This window comes from Myodes glareolus, chromosome 2 (genome assembly GCF_982192425.1).
Source record: "Myodes glareolus chromosome 2, mMyoGla1.1, whole genome shotgun sequence".
Lineage (NCBI taxonomy): Eukaryota > Metazoa > Chordata > Mammalia > Rodentia > Cricetidae > Myodes > Myodes glareolus.
In genome coordinates this window covers 118,675,937-118,692,952 of record NC_142027.1, presented here as the reverse complement: position 1 = coordinate 118,692,952, position 17,016 = coordinate 118,675,937, and the positions used below count along the sequence as shown (strand labels likewise).

General features: G+C 46.1%; 1 protein-coding gene and 1 long non-coding RNA gene across 5 annotated transcripts in view; one reads left to right on the top strand and one right to left on the bottom strand.

The window, feature by feature from the left end:
- Window positions 1-3,302: 3,302 nt before the first annotated feature.
- Window positions 3,303-15,324, bottom strand: LOC146895443 (uncharacterized). Its single transcript, XR_014998992.2, has 5 exons — window positions 15,165-15,324; window positions 14,871-14,939; window positions 8,861-8,940; window positions 3,644-3,868; window positions 3,303-3,434 (listed from the first exon to the last, which is right to left on the bottom strand). It is a non-coding gene; the product is annotated as an uncharacterized LOC146895443 (long non-coding RNA).
- Glt1d1 (glycosyltransferase 1 domain containing 1) overlaps window positions 13,895-17,016 on the top strand; it is a 75,134-nt gene continuing 72,012 nt past the window's right edge. The window contains exon 1 of one of the 4 annotated variants that reach the window (XM_087903617.1): window positions 13,895-14,377. In XM_087903617.1, the coding sequence (XP_087759743.1) occupies window positions 14,310-14,377 (68 nt within the window). In that variant the 5' untranslated portion in view covers window positions 13,895-14,309. Of the gene's footprint in view, window positions 14,378-14,508; window positions 14,530-17,016 lie in introns of those variants that run through there. The other 3 variants (XM_087903616.1, XM_048433688.3, XM_048433689.3) reach the window with 3 other exon arrangements.

The window sequence follows — 17,016 nt, the reverse complement described above, 5'->3', positions numbered from 1 at the left end:
CTTGTGGGCAAAGACTGTAGTGGGATGACAGTCCATTTGGACTGACTGAGCTGGTGTGTCACTGCTTATTGTAAATGTGTAGTTTGGATGGTACTAAACTCATCTAAAGGGATTAAGCCAACTTCCTCAGGGAAATGAAGAACTAAGGAAGAGTAGATTGGGGGGCCTCAAAGCGTGTGGATGAGGAATCATGGGTAGTGCTCTGAGGTCCCTGAATTAGAAACTTTGAGAACGGAGACAAAGCCAACACAGGATGTTCTAGTATGGTCACAATGTTGGGGGTGATGGTGGTAAGGAGTGAGCCAGTGTCTTCATTAGCTTCAGTTGTCGGCTTGACAGATGGGTAGAGGAAACCTCGGTTGAGGAATTGCCTTCATCAGATTGGCCTGTGGGCGAGTCTGTGGGGCATTTTTTTGATTGGTGATTGATGTGGAAGGGCCCAGCCCATAGTGGGTGATGCTACCCCTGGGCAGGTGCTTCTGAGTTGTGTAATGAAAGTAGCTGAGCAAGTAAGCAGCGGTCCCCCATGGCTTCTGCTTCAGTTCCTGCCTCCATCTTCCTGTCTTGAATTACTACCCTGACTTCCCTTGATGGATTATAACCTGTAAGCTAACATAAACACTTTTAGCTTGTTTTTGGTTGGTCACAACAACAGAAAAACTAGAACAAATTTGATATTTCCTCGAAAAATATTTGGTTATTTTAAATCGTGTGTGTGTGTGTGTGTGTGTGTGTGTGTGTGTGTGCTGTCCCATCAGAGGCTCCTTGGAACTGGAATTACAGGTAATCGTGAGCTATTTGATGTGGGTGCTGGAAACAGTTTAGGTCCTCTGGAAGAGTAGCAACAGATCTTAACAGGTGAGCCATCTCTGCAGCCCTTAGCAAGATCCTGTTTCTCTGAAATGTCTGAAATAGGCAAATATCAGTACAGGTTAGTCAAGGGTTCCCAGACAATGAATGTTAGGCGGACTGTACAACTAGAGAGCGACTGCTAGGGTATAAGATTGCGGGGCAGGCAGAGTCTTAAAAGAGTAAGTGGATCTATGTGAGTTCAAGACCAGCCTGATCTACAAGAGCTAGTTCCAAGACAGGCTCCAAAGCCACAGAGAAACCCTGTCTCAAAAAACCAAAAAAATATATATATATATTAAAAATTGATTGTATGACTGTATGGATAAAATAAAAACTACTAAGTTTTTCATTCTGCATAGGTAAGCTGTATGATCTGTTGGCCATATCATGGTAGAACTGTTATCAGCTGGAAGTGAACTATTGATCAAAAACAAAGAGGCTAATGTTGGAAAGATGAAGTTAGGAGTGCATACTGCTCTTGCAGAAGACCTGAATTAGGCTCCCAGCACCCATATCGGGTGACTCATCCACCACTTGGAACTCCAGTTCCAGGATATCTAATGCTCTGTTCCGGATCTGAGGGCACTGCACTCAGGTGTACAAACCCACACTCAGACATATATACATAATTAAAAGTACTTTTTTAAAATATTTATTTATTTATTATGTATACAATATTTTGTGTGTGCCTGAAGGCCAGAAGAGGGCACCAGACCTCATTACAGATGGTTGTGAGCCACCATGTGGTTGCTGGGAATTGAACTCAGGACCTTTTGGAAGAGCAGGCAGTGCTCTTAACCGCTGAGCCATCTCTCCAGCCCTTAAAAATACTTTTTAAGATGCAAAAGTTTCACATGTAAACCTGGTTGTCTTGCTGCACAGAGGCTCAGGCAATCTGAGCTCATTCTTCTGAACCAAGAGTCAGGCCATGGTAGCCTGGGTGTAGTCTTCCCGGGTACCATCGCCACAGGCCTGGACTTGCAACCTGCTTTGACTAAGAATGTAACGAGTCCTGGGCCAGGTCTGAGTCTAAGACTTTAGACATTCTGGCAGCCTTTGCTCCACATGCTTTGAGTCCCCGAGCTACACTGTTAGGAATGCAGCTGCCATGCTGGAAAGGTCAGCCTTTGACACAGTAGTCATAATTAAAAGGGAATTTTTTTTAAAAAAAATTGATAACAAAAAACATACAACAAAGAGGCCATGAATTTGATGGGACTGGAGAGATGGCTCAGTAATTAGGAGCACTGACTGCTCTTTCAGAGTTATCCGGCTCAATTTCTATCACCCACATGGTCTATCACACCTGTCTGCAACTCCAATTTCAGGGCTTCTGACACCCTCACACAGAAATACATGCTGGCAAAGCACCAACAGACATAAAAATAAAAAGCACGAATTTGAAAGAGCAGGATTGGGGGAGCACATTGGAGGGTTTGACTGTTGGCATTTCCTCATTTTTGGACTGGGTAGGGCGAGTCACTGGACTCTCCCCCTGAGATGCTAGTTGCTTCCCACAGCACCTCCCAGCTAGCTGTGTGAAATTCTGACCCAGCTGCATGTGACTGTATGGTGTCAGCCGCTGCTAGAGTGTCCAGACAGTAGAAACCCCAGCAATGAAAAGTTGTCCGTATTGAGATAAGACTTTCCAGTGTGGCTGCTTTGGTCCACCCACACTCCTGTTGAGAACCCCTCGCATATATTCTGTATGCTGTGGAATAATTCTTCTGTACACTGTAAAGACGTGTTTCATTGTTAATAAGCTGATTGGCCAATGGCTAGGCAGGATTTGGGGGGCGGAAAGAATGCTGAGGAGAGAAAGGGCAGAGTTAGAAGAGACGCCATGAGATACAGACTGAGCAGCATGGGAAGTACATGGATGAGGTAATCAAGCCTTGAGGCAGCATATAGAGTAAGAGAAACGGGTTAATTTCAGTTATAAGGGCTAGCTAAAAACAAGCCTAAACTGTCAGCTGAGCAGTTATAACTAATATTAAGTCTCTGTGTGGTTATTTGGGACTGGCGGGACAGAAAAGTCCACCTACATCTGTAAGCAAGCCCAATATTCTTATTGGTTCCCCACGCTGGACTGTGATGGAGTCATTCTTTGACTTGTCATTGGTGCCCTGTATATGGGGGAAGGCATTTAAATCCCCCCAGCGAGTGTTTCAGAACCAGCATGTCATGGCTGCTCAGCCTTGGCACTCTGGCCACTTTTGCCTTTCTGGACCTGTCTGTTTCCTCAGGGAATGATGCTGACATGACTGCCCAGCTTCCTATACCAGACCCCTTGTGGTCATGGGCAGTGCTGTCTGCCTTCTGACTTCTCTTAGGTAAAGTAGCAGTAGCAACTAAGATTCCAGATAACCTGAACGGAAGCAAAAGACGTAAGAAAAAAAAAAAAGCAGTCTGTGCTCTGATGTATTAATCTCAGGATGACTTTGAGTTTCTTTTAATAGAGGATGTGAGACCATCAGCTTAGAGAAATGAGCTGCTTCAAGTTCTCATTTTATTTGACCGTCTGGGGAGAAATTCATCCTTCTTCGTGCCTTTTCTCTTGTGCTTTAGAACCCACAAGATGTCTGTGAACATCAATCATTCGTCATTAGAAGGGGAAAGGGCAAGAGGGAGGACAAGGGGTAAGTGAAAGAAGACCAACTTCTGCTTCTGTGCATCATGAGATGTTCCGGATGTTAAGAGTGCAGTGATGCTACCCGCCCACTGCTAACCTTTGCTTTTTATCACCATGTAGGCCAGGTCGGCCTCCTCAAACACACAGAGATCCACCTACCTCTGCCTTCCAGTGCCGGGGTCGAAGGTCTTTAATCCCACCACATGGAGTACCACATTTGTTCTGAGATTTTTTTAAAGTTTTTATTTGTGTTTTATGTGCAGGTGCACTTTCTTCTAGGTCAGAAGAGCGTCTTGTCTCTCCTAGAGCTGGGGTCAGAGGCAGCTGTAACGAGCTGGTCTGAATTTAGGATCTGAGTTCTGCTGGGATCCAAACTCAGGTAATCTGGAAGAGCAGCAAATGTTCCTATTACTGAATCATCTCTCCAGCCCTCTAATTATCACTTTGTAATTTCTTAAGTATAATCTTAGTCTTGAATGGTGTGTTGGCACACACCAGAAAATCTAGCACTTGAAGGGTGGAGGGAGGAAAATCAAAGCCATTGTGAGCTTCAGAGAGGGTTTAAGGTCATGGTAGGATACATTAGATGTTGTCTAAAACTTTTTAAAATCTTATTTCTGTATTGGAATAAAAAAAAACCTGGGTAATTTGCAACTAAAATGTGTGCCTATTTGGGGTTAGACTGATAGGAAAGGTTAATGGGGACAAAGACAATGAATGAGACTTGAAGCACTCATAAAGATGACTCAGCCCAGGGCTAGCAGGATGATTCACTGGGTAAAGCACTTGCCACCAAGCCTGCCCGCCTGAACTGGGATCCTGGGACCCACATGGAGGAGGGAGAGAACTGACTCCCACAAGCTGCCCTCTGACTTGCATGCTTGAACTGTGGCACATGCATACCTACACACACAATAAACAAACGAATGCATGAATGATTGAAAAGTGAAATAAAAACTGAGCCCACAACAATAAACAGATTTGTAACTCAGGCCAAAAGGGGGCAATTGTTCAATTAATTCTGTTAGGAAAAACTACTGAATATGGGAGAGGCGGTTTCACATTCTGTGCTGACTAAATTCCGGGTAGAAGACATATAAAATGAAAGGACCAAAAATATATTTAAAAATTAAAAGAAGTTGGGAATGTAGTGTCAGGGAGGGAATTATTACTATTACTGTTATTATTATTATTATTAGATTTTTCAAGACAGGGTTACTCTGTGTATCTCTGGCTGTTCCGAAACTCACACTGTAGATCAAGCTGGCCTTGAACTCACAGAGCTCCCCCTGCCTCTGCCTCCCTGAGTGCTGGGATTAAAGGCATGTCACCACTGCCTGGCTGAGAGGATTATTTTTTAAGATGATGCTGGCAGAAATCACATTGCACAATTTCTTCTGAAGTGACATAAACAGGTCACCCCCAAATAAAAAATTCCAGTGGTGTTAGCCGGGCAGTAGTGGCATCACTGCCTTTAATAGGCAGGCGGATCTCTGTGAGTTCAAGGCGAGCCTGGTTTACAGAGCAAGTTCCAGGACAGCCAGGACTGTTACACAGAGACACTCTGTCTTGAAAAACCAACCAACCAACCAAACAAACAAACAAAAACAAAACAAAACAAAATTCAGTCATGCTTGCTGGTCCACGATACAGGACAGAGTAAGGTGGAGCTCTGTGAGTTCAAGGCCAGGCTGTTCTACATAATGAGACCTGGTTTTTAAAAACAAAAACGAACAAACAAAAAAAAACCCCTCTAATTCTTATAAGTAATGCATACACAGGTGGCCCGCGGGGGTGGGAGGACGACGACAGGGAAGTGTTGCAGTATAAGAAAACAAGCTTTTCATGAAAAAACAAAATAAAATACAATAAATTTAAAATTCAAAGTCCTGCATAGTGACACACACCTTTAATCCCAGCACTTGGGAGACAGAGTCAGGTGGATCTCTGTGGGTTAATAAAGGCCAGCCTGGTCTACAGAGTGAGTTCCAGGACAGCCAGGGCTACACAGGGAAACCCTGTCTCAACTCCACCCGCTCCCCCCACTCCCCCCGAAAGAGGGTACTTTTTGTAATTTCACCTGGAAAATCCATGGTGCTGGTGGCGCTTTGGCAGCTGATGTGTCGAGTGGACAGACTTGAGGATGGAGCTCCCTTGGGGAGAACTGGAGATGAGCCCTCTGCCCAATTGCAGATTGTGAACTGCTGGCTTTGGTGGGAGATTTGTCTCTAAACCACTGGTTACGATGTTGCTAAAAAGGATCTCAAAAGCTTGGAGACAGCCACAGGTACAAGAAGGTACTGTTACATTGAATTCCAGTCATGTAGATGCTGGGGTACTCTATAGTCAAATGATCTTGTAGATGTGAGATTGGTATGTGGAAGCATTCTCTACATATGTTTTTATGTTTCTATCACGATGTAATTAGATCGAGAAACCTCAGTTGCTCATAAAAAGAAATGGAATTGACGAACACACAGCTCTGCATGCTAGAAGTCTGGGCATTGCCATGACAACAAGCCCAGGACCTAAAATTTGTGAAGAGTGGCAGATAGCTCACCTGGAGTTCAGGGTGCGATGTGGTTCTTTGAGGTCATGGGCTGATGCTCCCCCTTCCTTCCCACCCTTCATCTAGAAGTTGTGCCCCACCCCCACCCTGTCTTAGGACCTGCTGGAGTTGCCCACCAAGTCAGGAATGCTCACTTCTTTTAAAGGGACAGGCACGAGTTGAGGCTCACTCTGTATAGTTCATACAGACAAAAAGGCCCAAAATAAAATGTTAAATACTGCAGTGTTTATTTAGCAAATAGTCTCTAAAGGCTTGAAGCCTGACTTGTGTGACACTTTTATTCAAACAATTAGAATCTGAGTCCTAATAGCCCTTTGGTCCCAACCTAGAGGGGATGTCCTATCGATGGGGACATGTGACCTTATAAAATTTACTATCCTGAGATAGTGAGCTGCACTCTTAAACTCTGTCCAAACACAACCCCACACAAATGGCCCATGAGACAAAGTGAGGTTTCCTCTCCCCACTGCTGCAGAAGGGCTCCATTCTCTTTCAGAAGACTCTCTCTCTTTCTCTTCTCCCCCACCCCGAGCTCAGAATTGTCCACTGTGTTTCAGTCCACCCTGTCTAATTGTTGTTATAACTTTAAAGATTTATTTTTAATCGTGTGTATATGTCTGTGTGAGGTTATGTACACATGAATGTAGTTGCCCGTGGAGGCCACAGGCGTTGCATCTCTTGGAGCTGGAGTTGCTACTGGTTGTGAGCCGCCAGCATGGATGCTGGGAAGAGAACTCGGGTCTTCTGCAGAAGCAGCAAGTGCTCTTTCCTGCTGAGCTACCTCTCTAGCCTTTTTTATACCAATTCTAGTCTGATAAATACTTTCCTCCCAGCCTTTGGCTTATTGTTCCCACCAGGACATTGTTTTCCTGTTTTAAGGTGTAGAAGCGATATAGCTACAATTCCTCCTCTTGGTAATTCATGGCACGGGACATGCCTGAGCCACCAGCAGAAGGCACGTGTCTATTGGGACCTGCTGTCTAATTTTGCCTACCAAATTTATTATTTTAAAATTTTAATTTCATTATTATTGCTGTTATTATTAGTGTGTGTGTCTAAGTTTGTGCACATAAGTGCAAATGCCTACAGAGACCAGAGGTGTCAGATCCCCTGCAGCTCGAGTTATAGGTAGTTGTGAGCCACCTGACATGGTTGCTGGGAACTGAACTCAGATCCTTTGGAAGAACAGTATATGTACTCTTAACTACTGAGCCAGCTCCTCAGGCCTAGATTTAAAAAAAAAGATTTTAAAAATTGTACTTAATTTTGTGCCTTGTGTGCATATGTGCATGTGTGCAGGTGCCCCTGGAGAGCAAAGGTATCACATCCCCTTAAACTGGGTTTGCAGGAAGCTGTGAGCCACCTAATGTGAGTGCCTGGAGATAAACTTGGCTCCTCTGCAAGAGCAGCTAGTACCCGGAACCACTGAGCCATCTCTCCAGCTTCTAGGACATGCACAAGGAGGCCAGAAGACAACTCCTCTTCACCATGTGGGTCCTGGGGATTGAATTCAGGTTATCAGGCTTGGTAGCTAGTGGTTTTACCCATTGAGACATCCCATCAGCTCACCTACCATGGTTACTAAATAAAAACAGAACATGTTAGACATAATAACATCTACGGTTCCTCCTTCTGTTGTAGCAAGAACAAATGCAAACCAAAGTAGAACAGAGGTCAACAACAAAAATGTTCTGTCTTTGGGGCTGGGGAAGTGGTTCAGTGGGTAGTGTGCTTGCCTAGCATGTTCAAAGTCCCAGATTGCATCCACAGCACCCCAGAAAATCAGAAATGGGAATACCTATGGGGCATTTTCTTTTCTTTTCTTTCTGTCTGTCTTTCTTTCTTTCTTCCTTTCTTCCTTTCGTTCTTTAGTTTTTCAAGACAAACCTTTTTTGGCTTTGGCGCCTGTCCTCTGTCCTGGAACTTTGTCTGTAAACCAGGGTGGCCCCTCAAACTCACAGAGATCAGCCTGCCTCTGCCTCCCGAGTGCTGGGATTAAAGGCTTGGGTCACCCCCTATCCACCACCTGCCACACACCACCAGCTGTGGGGCATTTTCTTAATTAGTGATTGATGTGGGAGATTCCAGTCCATTGTGGGTGGTGCTACCCTTGGGCAAGTAGTCCTAAATTCTATAAGAAAACGGACTGAGAAACCTATGGGGAGTAATCGAATAAGCAGCAACTCTCCCTTCCAGGCCTCTGCATCAGTTCCTACCTCCAGGTTCCTGCCCCGTTTGAGTTCTTATCCTGGCTTCCTTCAGTGATGACTATAGAGTGGAAGTGTCAGCCAAGTAAACCTTTGCCTACCCACCTTTCTTTCGGTCATGGTGTTTCACCACAGCAACAGAAACATGAACTCGGACATTTGCTTTCTACTGCTGCTTTAAAACACTGGCCAAAACCAATTGAAGGAGGAAAGGGTTTATTTCGCTTACACTTCCATATCACAGTACATCCTCTAGGGAAGTCGGGGCAGGAGCCTGGAGGCAGGACCTGCAGCAGAGGCCAGGGAGGAATGTGACTTTCTCCAACTGCAAGGTTACACCGCCTACAGTGGGCTGGACCTTGCCTACATCACTCATCCATCAAGAAATGCCCTGCAGACTTGCCTGCAGTCCAATTTAAAGGAGGCATTTTTCCCAGTTGAGGTTCCTCTTCCTAGATGACCCTAGCATGTGTCAAACTGACAGAAAAACTAAGCAGTATAGTGAGCTTGAAGTCAGCCTGGGTCACATGAACTCTTCTCTACAAAATAGACAAATATATATTTTTATAATAAAGCCAAAGAAAGAATATATAAGTGCACCTGATGTAATGGGAGGCTCCTGCTTCCTGATTCTCAGATTCCCATGTTGAGGGTACAAATAGTAGAACCTTCACTGAGATCTGTGGGGGTTAGACAGAGCACAGCTCAGTACCTGTACAAGGTTCACACAGTCATCACCTGTGAACAGGGAGATTACTGTGAACTCATTCTAAGATTTGGAAAACTCGAAAACATGAGCAGAGTTCTGGTTAGTCACTGTTCTGGTCACTGTGATTTTAAAAAATGGCTAAAACAAGCAACACGAGGAAAGGAAGAAGCCACCCTGACCAGGAAGGTGTGGCAGGGGAGGCATCTGACACGCGGGCAGGTCAGGGAGTACAGACTGACAGGAAACAGGATCCGGCTATAAACCTCAAGGCCCGCCCACCTCCTCGTCCCTCAGCAGCCCACTTCCTCCACTGAGGCTCCATTTCCTAAATGTTCCATAATTGTGCAAAACAGCAAGAGCGCCACCAGCCGAGGATCGCGCACTCACGACGGTCAGCCTGAGCAGGATCTTTCACATCAGAACGGCACGTGGTTTTCTCAGGACCATGGGATTCTGTGTGATTTTGACTCTTCTTTCATATGTGTTCAAAATGTGTCCCCTTTCTCCCCTTTCCCTGTAGCATGAATAATGAGAAGCCAGAGATAGATATTGGGATTCAACCTGAAAACCAGAAAAACAAAGCAGCCAAGCCACTAGAGAAGTCTTAACCTCTACCAAGGCTGGGTGACTGCAAACTAAGCAGACTAAGCCTCTCTCTCCTCCCGTTTTCTATTTCCTCTAGTGCTGGGATTAAGGGCCTGTGACTCCCTAGGACTGGGATTAAAGGTGTGAGCCACCACCACCTGGATTTGTTTCGGCATAGATCTTGTGTAGACCAGGGTGGCCTTGAACTCACAAAATTCCGTCTGACTCTGTCTCCCCAGTCCTGGGATTAAAGGTGTGTGCCACCTTTCTCTGACCTGTATTGGCTTTAGCTTTGTCTCTGGTCTTCAGAAAGATTTATTTATCAAAATAGAAATAATATATCACTACACTTCCGCTCCCTTATCTTTCCTCTGTTTCTCCCCTTCCTTTTCTGTCATGCAGTAATGCACACTCACACACACAGGCACACAGCAACCCACAGCCTGCAGCGTCATGAAGAAGTACAGGGGTACAAAGCCTCGACTCTCTGATAGCAACAGAGACGTGGCTGCCTGGCCTATTATGAGCATACAAGAAAAAAAGACTTCAAGTGTTGATTTTGACAACAGAGCCATTTCTAAAGGTAGCGGGCCCTTGGAGCTCTCCTTAGAACATTCTAACTTTACAGAGTAGGTGATAAAAATGTTTGTTCTCTCTGGTGTTAGGAACTTGGAAACAATCTGAGCAAACACTATGATCAAAGAAAAAAGAACCAGATTTTTCTTTGCATATATTTTAAGACCCTTATGTTAGAAGCAGCCGGAGCAATCTCAGCAGTCTCCCTTCTCCCTAGTAATCATTTCTACATTTCCATGATAACATATTTGCCTGCGCGTCCTTTTCTATTACCTACTTGAGACCATCGTAAAAGACTCCATGAAAAATGAGCTAGTTGGCCATGATACTGTTTCTAGTTTTCTCATTTTACAAGGGAATAAATTGAAGCAGTGGACTTGTCAAAGTTATGGGCCACAAAAGATATATCAACTTTTCCCACCTGATGGAACACTCATACTCTAGAAACACCCAGTGTGAGCTTCAGCCTGGCCAAATTTCCTATCAGAAATCAGGACGCAAAGGCTGGAGAGATGGCTCGGCAGCTAAGAGCACCAGCTACTCTTGGAGAGGACCAGAGTTTGATTCCCAGCACCCCTGCACCTCATAACCGCCTGTAACTCCAGCTCCAGGGGATTGACATCGTCTAGTCTCCATGGATACTGCATACACGTGGTACACAGACATACATGCAAGCAAAACACTCATATACGTAGAACATACAAAATCTTTAAAGGAAATCAGGACATGATAGCACGCATTCAATGCCTCATCAGAATGAAGTGAGTGTTTAGTGAATATCGCCTAGGATGTTCATGTTGCTGCCTGCCCCAGCACACAGAGGTTGGGAGGAGAGTAGCAACCACTCAGTCTTGATGCATTTGAGACAAGGACTGATTCCTTCATAGTATGGTTAGAAAGCAGAGTAGGGCCATGGAGGGGGAGAGGGGACAATACACTCAAGAGTGAGAAAGATGGGGGAATATTTTGCATAAGCAGTCATTTCTAAAACTGGGGTTTTTTTTAAAGATTTATTTATTTATTTACACAGTATCCATCCTGTAGTCCAGAAGAGGGCACCAGATCTCATTATAGGTGGTTGTGAGCCACCATGTAGTTGCTGGGAATTGATCTCAGGATTTCTGGAAGAGTTGTCAGTGTTTTTAACTGCTGAGCCATCTCTCCAGCCCTAGAACTGGGGTTGTGTCAGGTTTGTGTGGTGTTGTGGTTTGTGAGAATGTCCCCCACTGGCTCAAATATTTGGACATTTGGTTCCCATTAGGTGATGCACTTTTTGGGAAGGTTATGGAACCTTGGGGGAGTTACAGCCTTGATAGAAGATACATGTCCTGGGGGTTCATAGTCTCACCCCACATCGTCCTCTTTCTGCCTCGTTCTTGTTAAAGATGTGAGCTCACAGCTTCCTGCTCCTGTTACCATGAGTATCACCTGTCGCCAAGCTCCCCAACCATGATGGCCTTTATCCCTCTGGAATCATAAGTCATAATAAACTCTTCCACCCCATAATTGTTTTGTTAGTATTTTATCACAGCCACGAAAAGTAGTTAATACATATGGTGACCCTAAGAAACAATATGCCCATGTCCTAACCCCTAGAAACTGAATCTATAACAAAACACCAGAGTCTGGATAATTTATGCAGACACAATAGAAAATTCACAGTCATAGAGGCAACAAGTTGGAGATGAAGGGACCAGCAGATTTGGTGTTTAATGAGGGTTGTGGTCTGCTTGTGTCTTGTTTTTTTCCCTCGAGACCTTTCCCTACCCACTGATGCAGAGCCTCTGGCCTGCACTTGTTCAGAGAACCCATGCTGTACCTCAGTCTCACCACAGATTTTGCAGGGGACACGCACATTCTGACCTCCACAGTGTTATTTGGAAAGGGGCTTTTTGCTGTAGCTAAAACAAACGTTTTGACAAGAGGCCATCTATGGAGGGAGGACCAAAGGACAGACAGCAGAGACAGTGGTCGCACACCAGGTAGAGCCTGGGGAGGTGCAACTCCAGAAAGGCAATGTTGACAGCCAGACTTTATCTTTATCCACCAGCAGCAAGGAACCAATATAGGGATGCCCAGAGCAGTGGTTCTCAACCTGTGAGATGTGACATATTGGATATTTACATTACAACTATAACAGTAGCAAAATTACAGTTATAAAGTAGCAACAAAATAATTTTATGGTTGGGGGGTCACCACAACATGAACTGTATTAAAGGGTCACAGCATCAGGAAGGTTGAGAATCACTCTGCTAGAGTGTCCAGAGGGGACGATGCCCAGATAACACTCTGACTTCTGAAGTTTATTCTCTAGAAGGCTCCTCTTTTGCTGAAAGGCTCCAAGGCAAGCCTATGGGTATAAAGGGCTCAGACTTTAGGTTTGTTTGTGCTAGGCTTAAAGTTGCATATCATTATACCCAGCTTTAACCACCTTTTAAAAACACAGCTTTAAAGCAGGTGGTGGTGGTGCACGCCTTTAATCCCAGAACACGGGAGGCAGAGGCAGGTGGATCTCTGCGAGTTTGAGGCCAGCCTGGTCTACAGAGCTAGTTCCAGGGCTACTTGTAGAAACCCTGTCTCAAACAAACAAACAAAAACAACCAAACAAATAAAAAACTAGAAAGAAATGCAGTATTCTGAGGGCATCATTTTTCCCCTTCCTCCTGCTGCCTGGAATATGAATGTGATGATTGATCTCCAGATTCAAAGATAAAGTCTGGGAGTCTATGAACCCCGAGTATGAGTCCCAGAACCCACATCAGACAGTTCGTAACAACTTGTAACTACAGCTTAAAAGGATTTGATCCCCACTTCTGGCCTCTGCAGGCACTAAATACACACACACACACACACACACACACACACACACCAATAATTTTTTTTGAAGGAAAGTTAGAAAAGAAAGAAAAAGCAAGTCCCAGAAGCCTTTACTAAGGAGAGGGAAGAAACAGGTAACTTCATAAAAAATAAATACAAAAAGCTTCCCTTGCTCCCTCCCCGTGGAAAGGCAGGACAATTGGTCTCACTGTCCCCCTGCGGGGCAGGCTTTGTCCATTGACAAATCAGAGGTCAGTGTGTTGCAGAGCTGGACTGGAAGGATTCCACACTAAGGCCTAGGCACCTATCCTTTCCCCTTTGAAGCTGTCAGGGGTTTTTGGGGGGTGGGAAGAAACTGATTTCAGGGGTTATTAAGTTTAAAATATTGGTTCTATAATATTGCTCAGCTTTAAATACTGCACACATGTGTTATGAGACACCATGAATTCACCCAAAAGTTATGTTGTCAGAGGGCTCTGTCTCGTCTCTGCCTCCCGCTCAGGTCAACTTAGTGCAGGAGACTCTCAGCCCTGGGCTCCCCACATCCTAGCATCACACCATGGTCCCCTAAAAGCTGCCTTTCTGGGCCTGGGGTTGTGACTCAGCGTGCAGAATAACAGACTAGCAAACAAAGAATCCTGGACTACCGGAGGTCGCCTTTCCCCTCTGTTCCTCAGAATCTTGCGGCAGCAATCCTCCTGCCTCAGTCTTGGTATTGCTGGAACTGCAAACTGCACCCCTGAAACCTGGCTCCATAAGCTGTCCTTCACTCTCTTCTTCTGGAAGTTCACTGAACTTCGTTCAGGGATGCCGGGGTCTAATATAGGATGAACTGCCTGGCCTAAGGCTTCAGAGTCCAGGGTCCCCTCAAAGAGTGAGTCTCGAACCCCACCTCCGCATTTGGGCTTGCACCCCATATCTCACCCGGTCCTGGTGTGGTGGGGAGGGCAGTCTCAGTCTCCTAGCCATCGTGTTGCATGTGGGAACTCACTCATGGACACCATGGGAGGAGTCACAGGCTACCTGTGTGTGGGTCCTCGGAACAGTGGACACTCCTCACCTTCCTGAGCTCGTGGATGCCTGACAACTGGGCTCGTGACCCCTCCCCACCCGCTAGTCTCCTCTGATCCCCTCAGGTCCCCAGCCCTCCCTTCTCCCTCCACTCCTCCCTTCCCTTCTTGACCCCTCCCCCTCCCCTCTCCTCTCCTCCCCTCCCTATCTTTCCCCTTTTCCTTCCCCCTTTCCCTTTTTCCTTTCTGCTCCTGAACCTGCCGCTCCGCCTGGGAACGGCGGGCGGGACCGAGTCCACCCGGACCCCACTGAGGCCCGGGGCCTGGTGTCTCAGTCCTTGGCGGTAGCGACATGCGTCTCCTGTTTCTAGCGGTGCTGCGGCCACACACCGGCAACGCGATCACCGCCGAGCGCCTGCGGTATGTTGCGGGGCCTGAGCATCCCTCGCCTGGGGATACCGGGCTGGGCCGGGAGCCGGAGCTGCGCGTGCACAAACGGCTGGGCCATGGGCGCAGGTGCCGCGCGGGGACTGCTGCTTTTAACCCAGCTGCTGCTACCCTGTCTGGCTATTGTGAGTGCCCTAGGGTGCGGAAAAGGGGCAACCTGGGCCAGCGCTGGCGGGGTTGGGGAAAGACTCAAAGGCTCCGCAAAGGCCTCGGTGCAGAGATGGGGTTTGGGCAGACTGGCCTGGGATACGAAGGGGGCACCCACGTGGCTGGAGAAAAGCAGAGTCCCGGTGAAAGGTAGACCTACATGGCTGGAGAGAGGCCCCGAGACCTGGTGGATGGGCCAGCACGTGCAGTGATCCAGGGTCCATATTCTGTTGTAGCTGTTCCCCGCCCGCACATCCCATTTGGTTCTCTTCCGAATACTCAGCTAATCTTGTTAAGTCGTTTTGCTTTGTGTGTTTACCTGGGATGGAAGCCGGAGCCAGGACAAGGCAGGGAAGGCGGGTCCATTCTCCTCTGGCCATCTGATTGCCTGGATCAAACAGGGCTGGTCAGTATTAGTGGGAGATAGATGCTTCCATGTTCACTAGGCCTAGAAGTTAGCTTGCTTCCCCCTTCTCTATCTCCTTCTCTCTTTCCACCTGCTTCATTGAATTTCTCAATGGCTTCCCCCTCTGTGATGTGTTTCGTCATCACGGGAAGAAGCGGTTGAGGCTACTCCAGCCCTCACAGGCCACTTTCAGCTAGAAAATGTTACCAATGGAGGGTGGACACTTTCCTGAAGTTTCCCGGAGAAGAGACGGGGATTGGATTGTGTGCATCTCCCCTCCATCTAGTTCAGCCACTCATTGGGCTCTCTGTGGACTGGGTTTAGACAGAACTCTTTGCAGTAGAAGAGACACAAGAACAAACAGAGAAGTCAATCATTCCAGAGGGTGATTGGTGCTATCAGGCAACTAAAACCAGGCTGGGAGTGTGGCCAAGTTGGTAGAATGTTTGCCAAGCAAGCATACTTGAATCTCTGGGTTCTATTCCCAGCACCATATAAACCAAGTATGGTGGTACACCCATAATCCCTTGGGAGATGAAAGCAGGAGGATCAGAAAGTCAAGGCCATCTTCTGACGCTACCAAGTTCCATATCAGACAGCTACTTAAGATCCTATCTCAAGAACAAAACAGTATGACCTTTGTGTTGGAGGGGGTCCTTCATGCAATAGGGTCCAGGCTATGTTCTTTGTAGAAGGAGCATACAATCTAAGACCAGAGGGGAGGCGTTCACCCAGATCTGGGAAGCTAGGTCTCGAAGGACCAACAATACCACAGGTCCTGAGGTAAGTGCACACTTGAGCTGTTGATATAGAAAGCTGGTAAAAAGCCATCCAGCCGTCTTGTGCACATGGTGGGAAGGACAGATTGTGTTTAAGACTAGCGTTTAAACATTAAGCACATGTCAGCTAACCTTTGACTCTGGGGGTGGGAAAAGGTCCAAGGTTTCCTGGAACGAACTGATCATCGATAAATAAATTATTATGTGCAAGGAGGCTAACACAAAGCATAACTGCTCATTAACCCAGAAGTGTGTGTGCCCCTTTCTCTAGGGGAAGGGCATGGAGAATGTGTGCCCTTCCTAAAGGGATTCGTAAATGATTTGGGGGAGGCCTTGGTGAGCTTAGAGAAGCTCACATTGCCCTGGGATGAAGGTGGAGACTCACAGAACAGTGAATGGCTGTAAATGATCTTAGTAATATTGGACGGTACCAAAGCCAGGCACAATGGGATATGACAAAGGCCTATATGGGACAGTGTGAGTCCTCAATAAGCAACAACCTGTTCTCAATAAGCCAATTAAAGGAGTCATAGAAACTTTAACATGTTACATACTTATACACACACACACGTATATAATTTTGTTTCATTTTTTAAGACAAGGTTTCTCTGTATAGGTCTAGCTATCCTGGGACTTGCTTTATAGACCAGGCTGGTCTCAGATTCAGAGATCCACCTACCTCTGACTCCCAAGTGCTAGGATTAAACGTGTGTGCCTCTATAACTGATTAAATTTTTTTTTTAATATTTTTAATTACGTGTATTTGTATATGCCTGTAGGGATATGTTTATGTGAGTGTAGAGTCACAAAGAGGCCAGAAACAGGTCACTGGGTCCCCTGGATCTGGTTTACAGGTGGCTGTGAGCCTCCAGACATAGGTGGTACAGAAAGTTTGTGCTTTTCACCTTTGAACCTTTTTATCTACACCTGAACCCCTCTTTTTTTTTTTTAACACGGGTGCTGTGGTTGTGAACTTGGGTTCATGTGCTTATGCAACAAGCAGTCTTAATTCAAATCCACCGAGTCATTTTTCCAGACCCCGAGGTGTGACTTTTGTCTTGGAACTGAAGAAGCTTAACTTGACATCAGCACAGCCATGTCAGGCTGCAGACTAACAATACTGGGACTAGGCCTCACCCTTACAATAACCAGGAAAAGCCGCCAACTGTACCCTGTGGGGGACCAATCAGAATTGAGACAAACAAGCACTAGATGCTCCAGAACATTAAGAGTAGCTTTTATAGCTTGTAGGTAGGTTACCAGTTTCCTTACAGCAACGC